The 18132-nt window shown below is 47.0% G+C and overlaps 1 gene segment (V, D, J or C); it reads left to right on the top strand.

The window, feature by feature from the left end:
* Nucleotides 1-17058: 17058 nt before the first annotated feature.
* Nucleotides 17059-17580, top strand: LOC142243760 (immunoglobulin heavy variable 1-69-2-like). The segment is given in 2 exon segments: nucleotides 17059-17182; nucleotides 17264-17580. Coding segments are annotated over 2 exon segments (441 nt in total).
* The last annotated feature ends 552 nt before the right edge of the window (nucleotides 17581-18132 follow it).

Raw genomic sequence — 18132 nt, 5'->3', positions numbered from 1 at the left:
TAACACAACCTCACTAGATTAGTGAACCTAATATATTCTTTCTGGTGCCACTGGATAAGACACCATTTGCACCCCCGTCTGTGTCATTTCAGTTTCACGACAAATCATCATCATGCGGCTTCAGGTGCCACATGGTACTGTACCTCACCTGAGGTGCAGTATTCATCTCGGATATGGAGGAGGTCATCACAGGAATAAAACCAACAACACACTCAGGGGTGGCCATCACGAAGCATGGGACCTCTTGCCCACTGGTTCAGGAACCCAGGAGGCAGGGCACCAACAGGGGAAGTGAGGAGCCATCTCACACAGAAGTTAGTTAGCTCCAGGTGCAGCAAGTGCCAGGTCAGACTCAGGAGGAGACGACGCAAGACACTGCACAGAAAGGGGCCTGTGGTCAGGAGCTGGAGACTCGACCCGGGTTCTTAGGAAGAAGGGGGATCTGTTATGATCTAATAACCATGGACAATCACGAAAAATCCCATTAATAAGGAAAAAACAAAGCCTCAAGGGAAGTTGAAAACTGAGCTGACCGCAATCCCCTATCTATCAGACAACACTAGAAGTAGCAGTGGGATGTTCCTAACACACCTAGACACCTTGTCACTGCCTGAGAAACTTGCTACACCTCAAAGATAGAAATGAGGAATCCTAACTTGCCTCGGAGCAGTCACCAAAGAAATAGCAAGCCCCCAACATGCAATAACGGTGATTTAAGAAAACACAATACACAGATAGAAAATTAAGATCAGCAAAGGTGAGGCCCGATTTACTAGATAGATCAGGACAGGACAGATAACTAATTGCAGCCAGCATTAAACCCTGCAAAAAATACCAATCTCCTGATAATAAAAATACTGAGACCACACGGACTCTCCCCCACTATATCAGGTACTCTTGTGCTAGACACTTTAAACAGAACTGCAGATATAATGGGAAGAAACAAAATCAAAGAACAAATAATAATCTAAAGTGCAAATAATCCAAGCAAGAAAAAAGGAGCAATCTCCCTTTCTTGCTGGAGGAACGTCCCTGCACACAAGAGCAGAAAGACAGATCCTCACATCCAAGAAACCAAACACAGAATCAAATGAAATATGCAGAAACACTCTTAACTGCAAATACAGCAATTAAGCACAGAAACAGTAAACTTATCTGGAGTAAATTCAGGCACCAAATAAATGGGAAAACCAGAAGGGAAAACTGCCAGCCATCTTTAGAAGCAGGCAGGAACATTTATCACAGGCGACCGCCAGGCACACAATACTCTTCTAAATAAACTAGGCTGATCTGCAATAGGATTTCCTGGATTCCCAATAAATTCCATCATCTGTCTGAATCACAGATTCCAACTCAGCTTCATTGCCATTCCTGGCCACCAGAGGGAGCTCCACACTCGGATGACATTCACAACAGGGATCCCAGGGTTCATGGGGAGTGCAGTAGGCACCTGTGACCCGTTCCACAGCCCAGGAGCTGGGGTGGAGGGAAACCTTCGAAAGGTGACGCACAGAAGGAAACATCGGCCACAACCTCCAAAGTATCCGGGATCGACTGAGGTCAATCACAGCGCAGCCTGGTACTCCAACAGTGGTGTGCTTCCAGTGAGAAAAGAACTTGAACAGCACCCTCTGTGTCGTCCCATTACTGCCGGCGCTCTCAACATCACGCCCCTGTGCCATATGCAACTACTACTTCCAACGTCCTCCCTGGGGCCTAGCTCTACCTGTGGAGAGCTACAACACCCGAGCTGCATCACCATTTGCCCCAGAAGAGAGAGACTTTCTGCAGCAGCGGCTAATACCTGGCCGCATACCACAGATGGCATCACGAATAACAATTCCTATCATCCCCATCCCCATCTTTATTGACACCGCTGGGGTCATGAAACCGGGCAAGGCCACCGCGGTGACCCAGGAGAAGAACCGCGACCCAGTAACGGGTAACCCCAGACCCCGTGGGTGCATCAATGGCACAACTGCAAACCTACCAGACATGGCCATTCACTTAAACCGACATTCCAACCAAGGAAAGCACTAATTAGAGAAACAGCCAAGAAGCTAATAGTCACTCTGGATAGGCTGCAAAACTCCATAGCTTAGGTGAGGCATTCTGTCCACAGGACAACTATAAGGCTGTGTGCGCACGTTGCGTTTTTTCATGCGTTTCCGCAGCGTTTTCAACTGCAGGGTTTTAATGCAAAAATGCATGTGTTTTGATTTCCAGGCAAAGTCTATGGGAAATAGGGATTTCTTGTGCGCACAAAACTTTTAAAAACGCAGCATTTAACTTGCAGAAAATTTGTCAAAATCTCTGCGTTTGAAGAAGCAACATGTCAATTGTTTTTGCCATTTTGGCAACGTTTTGCTAACATTAAAGTCAATGAGAACTTTCAAAACGCATCCTAAATCAAAATTCTAGCGTTTTACATGCTTTTTTGATGCAAAACGCATGCTTTTTTGACAAAATAAACGCATCCATTTTTGACTTTATATTGTGGTCATGATGTGTCCCTTTTCACACACATACAGTTTGACAATAAAAAAATAGAACAACCATAATTTAACGTTATTTTATACATAAATAATATATCACAGTAATCGTTTTATTAAAATTAGCTATTTTGTGTATGATTTTAAGCATGATATTTGTTTTCATTTTTTTCATTTTTTTCATAGTGTTTGAATGTTTAAACTTTATTTAGTAAAGTATTTGTGTTGAAAACGTGTGTGACTTTAAGCAATGAAAAAGCATGTAAAACGGGGTAAAAACTTGGTCAAAAAGCGTTAAAAACAAATGCGTATTTTTAGCGTTTATGTGGTCAAAACCAAATTTGAAAAAGACAATGTCTGCCAGAGGATGCGTTCATTTCTGCAAGATACTGAACGCAACGTGCGCACATGGCCTTAGAGGTACTTTGCACGCTCCAACATCGCTAGCCATTGCTAGCGATGCCGAGCGCGATAGTCCCCGCCACTATCGCACATGCGATATCTGGTGATAGCTGCCGTGGCGAACATTATCGCTACGGCAGCTTCACACGCACTTACCTGCTCTGCGACGTCGCTCTGGCTGGCGACTCGCCTCCTTCCTAAGGGGGCGGGTTGTGCGGCGTCATAGTGACGTCACACGGCAGGCGGCCAATAGAAGCAGAGGAGTGGAGATGAGCAGGACGTAAGCATCCCGCCCACCCCCTTCCTTCCGCATAGCCGGTGGGACGCAGGTAAGGAGATGTTCCTCACTCCTGCGGCTTCACACACAGCGATGCGTGCTGCTGCAGGAACAAGAAACAACATCGTAACAGCGGTCATCCCGAAATTATGGAAATGACCGACGCTACACAGATCGACGATTTACGACGCTTTTGCGATTGTAAATCGGCGCATCTAGGCTTTACACGTTGCAACATCGTTACTGGCACCGGATGTGCGTCACATTTGATTTGACCCCGACGATATCGCAGTAGCGATGTCGCAACGTGCAAAGTACCCCTTAGTCATATAGTCCACAAATCTGTTCTTTATGGAACAGTGCAAGAAGAAAGCCATTTTTGAAGGCAAGCCATAACAAGTTCGGTTTGCAGTTTGTAAAAAACACTGTAGTGGACACACCTAGCATGTGGAAGAAAGAGCTCTGGTCAGATGTGACCAAAGTAGATCTTTTTGGGCTATATTGGAAATGTTGTCTGTGGCAGACAACTAACACTACACATAACCCTGAAAACACCATCCCCATTTTAAAACATGGTGCTGGCAGAATAATGCTGTGGAGATGCTTTTTCAGCAGGGACAGGTGAGTTGGTTAGAGGTGATGAGAAGATGTAAGGAACTAAATGCAGGACGATTTTGGAGGAAAACCTGTTAGAAACTGAAAAAACTTGAGATTGAGACTTTGTTCACCTTCCAGTAGGACAATGACCCTAAACATACTGCCAGAGCTACAAGGGAATGGTTTTGATCAAAGCATATTCATGTGTGTGAATGGCCCAGTCACAGTCCAGACCTAAAGGCCCCGTTACATGCAACAACGTATCTAAAGATATATCGCCGGGGTCACAGATTCCGTGACGCACATCCGGCCTCGTTAGCGACGTTGTTGTGTGTAACAGCTCCGAGCGAGTGTTAGCGATCAAAAATACTCACCTTATCGTTGATCGTTGACACGTCATTCATTTTCATAAAATCGCTGCTGTTGCAGGATGCTGGTTGTTTGTCGTTCCCGAGGCAGCACACATCGCTACGTGTGACACCGCAGGAACAAGGAACATCACCGTACCTGCGTCCGCCCGCAATGCGGATGGAAGGAGGTGGGCGGATGTTACATACCACTCATCTCCGCCCCTCTGCTTCTATTGGGCGGCCGCTTAGTGACGCCGCTGTGATGGCGCACGAACCGCCCCCTTAGAAAGGAGGTGGTTTGCCGACAACAGCGACGTAGCTAGGAAGTCCATGTGACGGCTCCAAACGATGTTGTGTGCCACGAGCAGCGAGTTGCCCGAGACACACAAACGACGGGGGCGGGTGCTTTCACCAGCGATATCGATACTGATATCGCTGCGTATAACACCCCCTTTAGTCTTATTGAAAATCTGTGACAAAACTTGAAAATTGCTGATTACAGACATCTCCATCCAATCTCACTGAGGTTGAACTATTCTGCAAAGAGGAATGGGTAAAAATTTCAGCCTCTACATGTGCAAAGCTGGTAGAGACATGCCCCAAAATCAGAGATGTATCTAGGCAGCACTCGAGGCAAGAATTCATTTTGGTGCCCCCCCATGTGACCAATCATTCATATGTGATTTGCACACTAAGGGCGGCTTTGCACGTTGCAACATCGCACGTGCGATGTCGGTGGGGTCAAATCGAAAGTGACGCACATCCGGCGTCCCTTTCGACATCGTTGTGTGTAAATCCTAGATGATACGATTAACGAGCGCAAAAGCGTCGTTATCGTATCATCGTTGCAGGCTCCGACTTTTTCATAATTATGCTGCCGTGACAGGTACGATGTTGTTCCTCGTTCCTGTGGCAGCACACATCGCTGTGTATGAAGCCGCAGGAGCGAGGAACATCTCCTTACCTGCCGCCGGCGGCTATACGGAAGGAAGGAGGTGGGCGGGATGTTTACATCCTGCTCATCACCACCCCTCCGCCGCTATTGGCCGCCTGCCGTGTGACATTGCTGTGACGCCGCACGACCCGCCTTCTTAGGAAGGAGGCAGGTCGCCGGCCATAGCGACGGTCGCAGGGCAGGTGAGTGCATGTAAAGCTGGCGTAGCGATAATTATCGCTACGCCAGCTATCACAAGATATCGTACCTGCGACGGGGGCGGGGACTATCGCGTGCGACATCGCAGCATCGGCTTGCGATGTCGCAACGTGCAAAGCCCGCCTAAGTCACATAATGACGAGCTGCTTTTAATAATTCTCTCGATGTTCAGAGAGAAACATAGGAAGAAAAGCCAGTTGTCTATTGTGAGTAAGAAAATCATATATGAGTTGAGGGGCCATATGATGACTGCTGGAACTAGCGAGCAGAGCTGAATCCTGACTGTGAGTATATTACATGCTGCTAGGATTAGGCTACAGTGCTTAATTTTTGCCTTGTCTCATTTTAATATGTGTGTGTGTCTTTATATTTTTTAAACTTTTTCCTTTTCTTTTTTTTTCCCCCTTTATTTATTATTTTCAATTAGTATATATCCGGGTTTATGTGGAGACCTTGTGTATGTGGTCTGATTATGCATAATGGAGGACTTTTACATGATCCGACTACCTTCTTCATAAATTATGGATCTGATACTCATCTCCTTGAACGTGTTCTATGGTGTGTTGTAGATGAATACAGAGACCCTATAGAGACCCTATATTTTGGCCGTATAACGGAAGATGTAACCCTGGAATAAAAATTGATTCGGGACGGAGAGATTTTGTAATATCTATCTTGATATATATATATATATATATATTCAAATGGATGTCTCAGATTCAATTTCTGCATTAAATGTAATTGAGTGTATAAATGTAGATTTAACTCTTTACTTGGTCTACCTAATTTACAAGGCTATCTTTTTCTCTTCTATTAGCTGAATTGTGATAATTCCATCTGCATATGGCTTTGGCTATATGCATATGGCGATTATACAGTACAGCCCTCTAGGGTCGTACTTAAAAATAATATAACTACACCTAAGTTTAATATATGTAACCTTGAGAGCAGGGGTTTGAGTATTTCTCCACTTAAGTGTGCATTATGTGGCCGACGCTGTGGTGCGCATGCGCAGCGGTTCTCCTCTCATGCTCGCGCTGGATGGCCTCCGCATTGAGTGACGCGGGCATTCTGTGTGACGACACAGAAAGAGCCTGCATCATTTCCGGGAGTGCCCAACTGCGCGAACCTCTGTCGGAGCTTCTGCCTCACATGCGAGCAATGGAAACAGCGGCGGTTTTCCTGCCTCCTTATTTAAACCCAGGGATTAGACACATAAACATATCACAGCACCCTGAGGAAGAAACACGAAACGTGCGCGTCGGGGCAAATTACATCGCACCTACAGCCTGACATGTATGAGTCTTAATATTAATCACTTGGTGACTTTGGATTACATTCATTTATGGTTACAAGGTAAACGAGTGGTTGATATTTTAATCCATCTCTGTGGGATGTTACTTATGCACTATGTGTAGCAACAGAGCCCTGTTAACAATTAAAATGTGAGTATAGCTTAATTTTGTAAGTAAAGAGCTTGTCTGGGTTTGAGATGAAAATCTGCAGTCACTCTGTGTGTCACTCTATGTGACTGCAGACTTCTAAGTTTTCACAGTGCGCACACTGCACACTGTCAGGATTATCTGGGGCCGATGTTGAGAGTGGGAGGTCACGAAACTGCACATATGAGATTTACATTCATGTGGTCCCATGCTGACCAAACATGCATGGCCTCGCTCAATGAAAATGAATTGAGTAAGGCCAGATACGTCTAGTCTGAATCTGGCCAGAAATTTAAAAATCTCATACTTGTGCTCACATGACCGTCCACTCTCTCCATTAGCACTAGAGAGTCCTAAAAGTGTGCAGTGCAAGCGCTGTGAGAATTCGGAAGCCTGCAGTCATCTAAAGTGACTGCAGACATTAATCTCAAGACTGGACAACCCCTTTAAGTATAAACTTCAGCAGTTTAGCCCAATCCTAAGTAAAGTTGTTGTCTAATCTTACAATTTATGAATTGCTACATGTGTACAGGATCATAAGTAATAACAACACCAGAAACAGTAGAGATACAGAAATACATAAAATCCCCATCAGTACAGAAACACAGCATCACAACGACCAGCAGCAAATAAATTCATTTTCAGAACCACCACCAGTTCAGAAACAGCATCAAACGCTCATCAGTACAGGAATATGTAACGCCCTGACAAAATCAGAGTGTCACAGATGACTGCACCCCTCTTCTAGGTGCAGGAATCCCTCCTCTTTGGTTCTCCATCACAATCCCCATCCTGGTGCACAACATCAGCCAGCAAAGCCTAGTCACCCCCCATCACAATAGGGACACAACAGTAGACAGGGCCAAGCAGATGGCAATGCCCACCTTGGGGTTCTGAGGTGTAATGGGAGGGGCCAGAGTTAGTGTCAGTTAGAGTGTGGAGGGTGACGGTTGCCAGGAGTTGGAGCTCTTGAGCTGACAGAGGACTAGGTGGCAGTCAGTGGACAAGGCCACAGGCGACGGAGATCCGGTCGCAGGAAACCTTAAGTGGACCGGGGCAGGGTTGTAGCCCGCCGGTACCGACAGCAGGAATCCGGTCTGGAACCGTGCATGGACAGGGTGCCTGGACCCTAGTGTGAGGAGCAGCTTTAAGCCCCTTGCCAATTTACCATCCGGGGACAAGATTCCAAGTCTTGTCCCACAGGAGGTCCAGATAGAGTGAGACAGAAGCCCAATGAGGGGGATAGGGCTCGGCAATTGCCTGCTAAGATCCCACGGGTCAGTTCTCGCGGGCCACAGCTCCCAAAGGACAAATACACCGGGAGCGGACTTCCCCATTCCATACGGAATGGTCAGTGCAAAAAATCTTAAAACACAAGGTGCAGGATGAAGGGCCCTTGTTCCACCATACTGGGGTGCGGGATCCAAATGCACCCTACCAGGGCGACCGGTCACTGGCAGTTGGTTTACTATATGGACTCTGTGTGAAGTTATTCAAGAACTGTGAGTACACCAACGCCATCTCGTCCAATCCTGCAGACTTCATGCTGTCACACCATCCCACCGGTACCGGGGTCCCGGGTCAACACCTCCCCTATCCATGGAGGGGATAACATTCAGTTGCCCCACTTCATCAGGCCCGGGCACCATCTCCAGTGGCAGCGGCGGGGCCACCAAAATCACCGCATACCACGGGTGGCGTCACTGACAAAACCTCCCCTGTATATAACGTTCTCAGGCTCAGGCCCAGGTCCGGCTTCCCCTTAAGCCACCGCAACGACCCCGGATCCGAGCGCCTCGAGCAGCCCCCCTGCTGTGGTCTGTCCCCTGCCCGCAACAACTACACAATCAGAACTACAAGCAGTACAGGGTACATCAATTGTAATGTCAGGTCAGACCTACAACTTCCAGAACATCCTTAAAGGGAATCTGTCACCAGGTTTTTAACACCTAATCTGAGAGCATCATAATGTAGGGGGAGAGATCCTGATTCCAGAGATGTGTCACTTACTGGACTGCTTTGTATAGTTTTGAAAAAATCACTGATTAATCAGCAGGAGATTATCATTACAGAACTACTTGGCGTGCTGCAGGTTGTCCAGCATAAAAACAAAAAAACAACATAAAAACAAAAACAAAACAACAAAAAAGTGAGCCGGAGTATGAGATGGTATACATGGAGCTTGTGAGACCATGTTCACACTGGCCATAAGACAAAGAGAAACCAAGGAAAAAATTGTGAAAACATACCCTGCTGTAACTAAATAAAAGCATAGTGCATATAAACATAGGGTACTTAGTAAACACTGTTTTTGATCAAAAAAAGCATAAAGCCATCCCACCAACGACAAGGTGTACCCAGTTGGGATAGTACCTACACTCTCTAATATTAAAACCTTATCATGGGTCTAAAATAGGCCTCATTGTGGCTAAGGGCTGAGAGCGACCGGTTCCCAACAGGACACACAGTCAGGGGATGCACAGAATGAAATGCCCAGCTCACTGAAAAGGGGGCCACTCCCTGTTTGTACTAAATACAAAAAAAACTACATAAAAACAAAAAAGTGAGCCGGAGTATGAGATGGTATACATGGAGCTTGTGAGATCATGTTCACACTGGCCATAAGACAAAGAGAAACCAAGGAAAAAATTGTGAAAACATACCCTGCTGTAACTAAATAAAACCATAGTGCATATAAACATAGGGTACTTAGTAAACACTGTTTTTGATCAAAAAAAGCATAAAGCTATCCCACCAAACGTCAAGGTGTACCCAGTTGGGATAGTACCTACACTCTCTAATATTAAAACCTTACCATGGGTCTAAAATAGGCCTCAATGTGGCTAAGGGCTGAGAGTGACCGGGTCCCAACAGGACACACAGTCAGGGGATGCACAGAATGAAATGCCCAGCTCACTGAAAAGGGGGCCACTCCCTGTTTGTACTGAATACAAAAAATTGTCCAGCATATTCATAAACTCTGGATAACTGACGGATCTGCAGGAGAGAAAACATTGATTTTAGCGAAGTGACAGCAAACAGCTCAGTAAGTGACACATTGCTGGAATCAGGGTCTCAGTCTCTATGTTATGCTGCTCTCAGATGGGGAGCAAAAACCTAGTGACAGATTCCCTTTAACAATGGTGAGGAGATACTTGGGAAATATCAGTCATCATCAGACTGCAAACCATACAGGAACCACGGCCTCAGTTCCAGGTGTGTTTTGCATGTACGAGGGCAATCCAATAAAACATCTGATTGCATTAGCAACAGTGTAAATTTTGGGACAGTGTCCATCTGCGATTGATTTCTCATGACATATTGGAATGAGAAAAGAATTGCCGTTTGCTGTGTTTAACAGCAAGTCTCGGCTCACACAGACCCATACATATCTATGGGAGAGTGTAAAATATCGCACTGCATTTGGATGTCATCAGAGTGCAGTGCGACTTACGTAGAGACAGGCCAGTGAGAAGAGGGAGAAAGTGCTCCTTCTGTGAAGCCCCAAAGGTGCGGTGTAGCGGTGCATTACCTTCAGGGACTCCACGTGGATAGAACAGTCTGGTCACAGGTAAGATGTCTTCTTAGGATTGTCGTGACACCACTCTCGGTAATGCGGTCAGTGTGATCGCCACTGCAGATTAAGGGGTGCCTGGGGCTGATGGTGGGTGCAGTCAGTTGTAGTGACCTCCCGAGAGTGAGGCAAGCCCCAGGGCCTTGTGTAAGTGTGTGGCACCACAAGTCGCAGAATGACTCACACGCATAAGCAGAATGTCTTTCAGGGGTTTTACTCACATGAGGTGGCAGGGTAAGTAACCCGGGCGTAGCTGGGATGAACCAAGTTGGAACCAGGCATCCTTCAGGCTGACTTGTGAGGGTGGCTACTGACTCGCCTTCTCTAGCCCTTCTGTTGTTTGTGATGACCCCGACTTGCAGTCCCTACGGGGGTCACCCAGGGAAGTTGCTGCTCCCCTCGTTTTGACCCGTTTGCTTGTAGCCTGGACCAGGTCACTCCAGCTGCTTGCCTCTTGTGAACTATGGGCCCTCTCTTTGCTATGTGGCTGCGGACTCTGTGGTGGTATGGTGTGGGCTTTAAGGGCCCCACACCGGCAGGTTTGGCAGAAGAAAGGTGAATCTTTCTCTGCACTGGGACCTGTTACCCCTGCGGGCCTGGTACCTCCCTGGCAGTTCCCTTAGTCTGCCGCCCCTTTGCTCTCCCTAGCCTTGGGTGGATTTCGAGTGGCACTACCAGGTAACCAATCTCCCCTGTCGGTAGTCACTGCGCGTACGCTGTCAGCTTGTGACAGACTCCAGGGTCTGCTGCATGCAACTGCTCTCCCTGAGCTGCACTCACTAACTGGCTCACTGCTCCTCCTCTCCTGTTCTTGCCTACGCAACCTAGCAACCAGGCTCTCTACCACACCCCTTGAGTGGATATGGAGGCCACGCCCCCTCCTGGAAGCTCTCAGGAGTCCTCCCAAAGGTACATGTGTGAGACCTGATTACTATGCCCCTGTGTAGTCACACCTCGGTCAGCCTTCTGGATTACCTGTATTGCACTGCCCCCAGCATGGGTGCAGTACTCAGTGGTGCCTGACCAGGTCAGGGGCGCCACACTTCCCTCTTGTCCGAAGTTGTGGTCCAATTGCAGGATCAGATCACAGTCGCATGACACTCAGTACATGCTGGCAGCAGAGTCTGAGCCGAAGGGCATTAGCATATTGCATCCGATGCTTTTGCATGGGAAGCAATGCGCTAGTGGGTCTGAGGCCTAATGATGAGAATGTCAGTATCACAGATAAACATTTAAAGCCAAGTATCTTACAGATGACGTTGTCTCTGATTGTAGTATTTTTTTTCTATTCTTCATCTTGTCCTGAATCCATGATAACTTTTCCCATCCACAGCTCTTTTCTGCAGACTCCCATCCTCTCTGGTCTTCTGCAAAAAATCCTGGCACGATATTCTTAAATTGCAGAAAGATTAGAATTCTCCTATATAAAAATATCTGCTCTACGCTTTTCCCCTGAATAAATAATTATCCCTCACTCTGTTCTTTGCACAAAGCATGACGCACACACTGTCCCTCTAATGGTACATATCCTCCACACCACCCTCTCCTTTCTGTTCTGAGCCCACTCTTCACACTGTCCTTTAGGCTGTGTGCACACGTTGCGTTTTTTACCGCGGAAACGCTGCGTTTAGAACCGCAGCATTTCAGTGGCAAATTGCATGCGTTCAGCTTTCCCATCAAAGTGTATGAGAAAGCCGAAAAATCAGTGCACACGCTGCGTTTCTAAACGCAGCGTTTTGGATGCCAAAAATCGGTGCGGAAAGAAAAGCAGCATGTCACTTCTTTTGTGCGGTGTAGCTGCGTTCTCTCCCCCATTGAATCAATGATGTGGGGTCAGAATGCAGCTACACCGCAGTGAGCTGCTTTTTTTGTTGCGGTCCGCGGCCTTTGTCGGCACACAGAACGCAGGCATTTACCTGGAAGTGAGGTCAAGAGGTTTCCTGTTGACCTCACTTCCTGGCAAAGTCCTTGAAAGCCCCCGGTATCGCCAAAGTGCCCGCCCCGACCCCCCTCCCGAAAATCCAACATGGCCGCGCGCACAGTAGCGCACCGGCCGCCCTGCTCCTATGATTTCTGTCGCATGTGCCTTGAGACATGCGACAGAAAAATGCCCCCCCCAGGCCCTGCCAGGTCACCCCCCCTATTCCCCCCGGTATTCCCCCTTACCTGTCCGGTCGCACCGCTGATCCCCCACGGCCTCCTCCTCCTTCACAGCAGACGCCGGCCGGTCACATGTGCAGAGCAGCTGACAGCCAGCACTGTGTTCAGTGTGAGCTGTGCTGGCTGCTCGGCACTCTGCAGCTGTGACCCGGGGAGAGTGGGTGCAGAGTTTTGGCACCCACTCTCCTCAAATGGAGGGTCTGCCCTCCTAGAAAATGGGGGATACGTTCCCTGAACGTGCCCCCATATTCTAGAAGGTCCAGAGCCGACGTGGGACGTCCAAATGGATTTCTGCGGACCCATTTTTTCAAATTTTTTGATTAAATTGGAGAACAAGGGAATGATTTGGGGAGTGTTTTTTCTAATAAAAAAATTGTTGTCATTTTTTTTGCTTTTGTTTACTGTCAATTAGTTATGTCTGGTATCTGATAGACGCCGTGACATCACTAATTGCTGGGCTTGATGCCAGGTGACATTACACATCTGGTATCAACCCCATTTATTACCCCGTTTGCCAACGCACCAGGGCGCGGGATGAGTTGGGGCGAAGCGCCAGGATTGGCGCATCTAATGGATGCGCCACTTCTGGAGCGGCTGCGGCCTGCTATTTTTAGGCTGGGAAGAGTCCAATAACCATGGCTCTTCCCACCCTGAGAATACCAGACCCCAGCTGTCAGCTTCACCTTGGCTGGTGATCTAATTTGGGGGGACCCCACGTTATTTTTTTTTTAACTCTTTATTTATAAATAAAAAAAAAAGCCTGGGGAGCCCTCCAAATTGATCACCAGCCAAGATGAAGCTGCCGGCTGTGGTTTGCAGGCTACAGCTGTCTGCTTTACCCTGACTGGCTATCAAAAATAGGGGGGACCCCACGCCATTTTTTTCATTTTTTTTTTTTGGATAAATACTAAGCTAGGCACCCTTTAGTGCCACATGAAAGGTACTAAAGGTGCCAGCTTAGAATATGCAGGCGGGGGTGGGACGTTATATATATTTGACATCCCTTCATCCATTGACGCTTTTTTGGCTGTGTGCCCACAATCAGGGTTTGCAGCGTTATGGGCGCTGAGTGTTTTCCCTGCATCCATAACGCTGCGTTGTGCAGGAGAAGCACAGTGGAAGGATTTTTGGAGATCCCATGCCCACTGTGCTTCTTTTCTCCGCAGCATAAACTGACCAGTGGCGTGGCTTCCCGAGCCTCAGCATGTCAATTTATGCTGCGGAGACAAGAGTGTTCTCTGCAGGTAGCATAGAGCTCCACAGCAGCCTGAACCCAAATCGTGGGCGTGGGCATGGGCAGCTGCAGGAAGGCTGACACTGTGTACTAGATGCCGTGTCGCTGGATCATGGCCACATAGCCTTAGGCCTGTTTCACACGTCAGTGATTCTGGGACATTTGTGCTTTTTTTTAAACATATCAGAATCACTGACATACGCAGACCCATTCTAATGAATGGGTCTGCTCACACATCAGTGATTTTACACTGCACGTGTCTCCGTGCGGCGTACCCGCATGTGCGTGATTGCCGCACGGAGACATGTCCATTTTTTTCTGGCATCACTGATGTTCCACGGACCACGCAGTGGTGTGGTCCGTGAAACACGTGCCAGAAAAAAACGTGCTTTCGAAATAAAAATCATTTATACTCACCCGGCGTCCAGCGATGTCCTCTGCAGCCCGTTCTCCCTGCTGCTTCTGAGCTGGCTCATTATTGTCGCGCATATTCATGATGCGTGACACAGCCGACCCGGAAGTAGCTGCTGCGGGGGTCAGCACCAGCCGGATGCTGCACCGCGGGAGCGATCAGCACCATGGAGAGCGGGAGCGGGCGCAGGTGAGATGATTACTGAGTGCAATCACGGGCCACGGAGAACGGAGCCCGGATTGCACTTAGACAACCCACGTGTGGCGTGATTCACGGCACACGGAGGGACATGTGCGTGTTTTACACGCCAGTGAAAAACGTCTGTTTTTCACTGACGTGTGAAACGGGCCTAAAAGTGAGAATATTGTTGCTACAGCAACATTTTGGGGGAAGTAGCTTTGGATTCAAAATGCTTAATATACTCCTGAATAAAATCCTTGAGGGGTGCAGATTCCAAAATGGGGTCACTTGTGGGGGTTTTCTGACGTATAGGTACCCAAGGGGCCCTGCTAATGTGACATGGTGCACGAAGTTTATTTCAACTTTTCCAAAATTCAAATGGTGCTCCTTCCATTCCAAGCCCTCCCATTTATCCAAACAGAATGTGGAGAAGGAAATGACATCACAGGTTTTTTTTTCCAAAGGTCTGTGTTCAACCAACTTTATTAACACTGACAAGTCTTAAAAAACGCACCTAAAAAAACGTATGAAAAACGCATGAAAAACGCATGAAAAACGCATGCGTTTTCGATGCGTTGTTTCTCAAAAAGCATTGTTTACAATTGTCCCCTCTGCCAGAGGGTGCGTTTTTTTCCGGGCTGAAAAAAACGCAACGTGTGCACATAGCCTTACACTGTTTCCCCCTATGATGCCCAGTCTTTATACTGTGCCCCCTCATCATACCCCCCTCCTTGCTATGGCCTCACACTGATCCCTCATGCTACCCCCTCTCCATACTGACCCCCCCACTACCCAGTCTCTATTCTGTGCCCCTTCACATTCTTCTGACCCTATACTGTCTCCTCACTAACTCCATACGCAATATCCCCTCATTCCCCATGCAGTGTCCATATACATTTCCCCTCACTCCCCATACTATGTCCAAACCCATCCTGCCCACTTGCTGATCATGCTGTGTTCTCAAATTTGCCCCCTCATTTTTTATTCTGTGTCTTCAAAATTTCTTTCTGTTTGCTCCTCATACTATGTCCGTATACATTCCCCCCTGCCCCTCGCTCCCCATACTATCTCTGTACACATCACCCCTCACCCTCTCTCCCCATACTGTCTATATACATCCCCCTCACCCTCTGTCCCCTTACTGTCTATATACATCACCCCTCACCTTCTCTCCTCATGCTGTCTATATACATCACCCTTCACCCTCTCTCCCCATACTGTCTATATACATCACCCCTCACCTCTATCCCCATACATCACCCCTCACCCTCTGTCCCCATACTGTTTATATATATCACCCCTCACCCTCTCTCCCCATACTGTCTATATACATCACCCCTTACCCTCCTTCCCCATACTGTCTATTTACATCACCCCTCACCCTCTCTCCCCATACTGTCTATTTACATCATCCCTCACCTTCTCATCTTATGCTGTCTTTATACATCACCCCTCACCCTCCCTTCCTATACTATCTATATACATCATCCCTCACCCTCTGTCCCCATACATCACTCCTCACTCTCTGTCCCCATACTGTCTATATACATCACCCCTCACCCTCTGTCCCCATACTGTCTATATACATCACCCCTCACCCTCCCTTCCTATACTGTCTATATACATCACCCCTCACCCTCTCTCCCTATACTGTCTATTTATATCACCCCTCACCCTCTCTCCCTATACTGTCTATATACATCACCCCTCACCCTCTCTTCCTATACTGTCTATATACATCACCTCTCACCTTCTCTCCCCATACTGTCCATTAATACTTCCCCCTCCCCATCCTCTCTCCCATGTCTCAGAATACTGTGCCCATAGAAATTTCCTCCTCCTCATCCTCTCTCTCTACATACTGTGTCATTACATGCTTCCCCCCTCACCCCATACTGTTCCTCTTTGGTGTCTTCAGATCCACACAGGAGCACTTATCACCAGCGTTGTCTGCCGCCTCTATGGGCTGCAGTGCTGAAGATTGATGTCAGCAGTGTGATCAGTTGACCTGATTACACTACAGACGTCCTCTGACCCGGAAGTGACGGTGGTCACCACTTCAATGTCCTCGCATCTAAAAGATACAAGGACAATTGTGCACAGGGAGCCACGCGCCGCACTTGTCTGAGTCTCAGCTCTTAGCTTAACAGGTGGACTCAGAGAATGGCCAGCTCCCACTACAGGGACCGTCAAGACACTGCCGCTGGGGATGGAAACTCTCAGAGCACAGCATCAGGCTGCCCGACGGCGCCCTCTGTCAGCTGCACCCGGGGCACTTGCCACACCAGCCCCCCCCAGATACGTCTCTGCCAAAAGACTAGCAGCAGTAATTGCAGTATAAGGTGGTCTTTCAAAGTATTGACTCAGTGGCATGGCAAAATTTCAGATTTATACTTTTAAAATATTTAGAAATGATGTATCATTTCCTTTAAACTTCACAAATGCTTGCTACTTTGTATTGGTAAATCACATATAAGCCAAATAAAATACATTTAAGTTTGGGCGTGTAACAGGGAAAATGTAAAAAGTTCATGGGTATGAATACTTTTTCAAGGCACTGTATATTGTTATATATATATTTTTTTATATTGCACTTTACATTTACGATTTGACATACAGTAGGAGTGGTGCTGTTATTTTTTTAACGAAGGATTCACAAACTATAGACTGACCTTTGTTTCATCCAAAAGTGTAATTCTAGCGTAATAGACACAGATTATTTTATAGATGGCGCAAAACGGTTATATAATGAAGTGCCATATGCAAATATCAGTCTTCCTGGCATATGTCTCCAGTTAAAAGGCTGACGTCCATCATTGGTTGTGATTGTGATCCATTAGATCTGAGGGACATCATGCTGCCATACATGTTTCTGTTCTGGTGCGTGTTGTGTGGATCTTCACTGCACGGTAAGGTAGAAACCAAGAACATAATTACGCCAGATTCACATTTTATCTTCCTACTGATTTGTGGTCCTTTCTCATTTACAGCAGTGTTATCAGAGGTGCAGCTCCTCCAGCCCCCCTCAGAAATCAGAAAGCCTGGAGACAGCGTGAAGATTCCCTGTCAGACTTCTGGATTCACATTCACAGACTACTACATGCACTGGATTCTACAGGAACCAGGAAAAGGATTGAAGTGGATTGGAAGAATTGATCCTGAAGATGGAGAGACAGTATATTCAGACACATATAAAGGAAGATTCACAATAACATCAGACAATTCCATTACAACGGCCTATCTACAGATCGACCGTCTAAGTCTGGGAGATTCCGCAACATATTACTGTGCAAGACACAGTGACTAAACTGGGACATCCGCCATACAAAAACATACAGACGCAATGTCATCATCTCACCACTAAGGGGCAGTGCATAATAATATATAATTGATTTAATTTTGTTCTTGTGAAAAATGATCCAACATGAAATGGCAAATACATACGCAACTTACAAAAAGTTAGGGATTTTGTGATTTTTTATGTTGTTACGCTCACTTTTTGGGCAGACATTAACGAGAAGGGATGTGACCATGCAGAGTCTGATATATATCCCCAAACGCGGCAAAAATTATGACAAAATGCCTTCTAGTCAATACTCCAACATGAACGAACCACCGACCAACCCTGGTGGCCAATGGCCACATATCTGTGAAACAATACCATGTGCATTTGACTACCACAGTGGGTGGAGTTGCAGTCACGTTCGGCACCACTTGGTTCTACCATTACAGTCAAAAATACCAATTTACCTGCAGCTAAATATTTCCACAGAGCGGGAAACAATGAAGAACATAAGTATTTATACTAAAAAGTAATTTGTGCACCATAACCTTCACCCGTATAACTCATTCAGGATTA

Source organism: Anomaloglossus baeobatrachus, chromosome 1, assembly GCF_048569485.1.
Source record: "Anomaloglossus baeobatrachus isolate aAnoBae1 chromosome 1, aAnoBae1.hap1, whole genome shotgun sequence".
Classification (NCBI taxonomy): domain Eukaryota; kingdom Metazoa; phylum Chordata; class Amphibia; order Anura; family Aromobatidae; genus Anomaloglossus; species Anomaloglossus baeobatrachus.
This window is presented reverse-complemented; position numbering and strand designations above follow the sequence as displayed.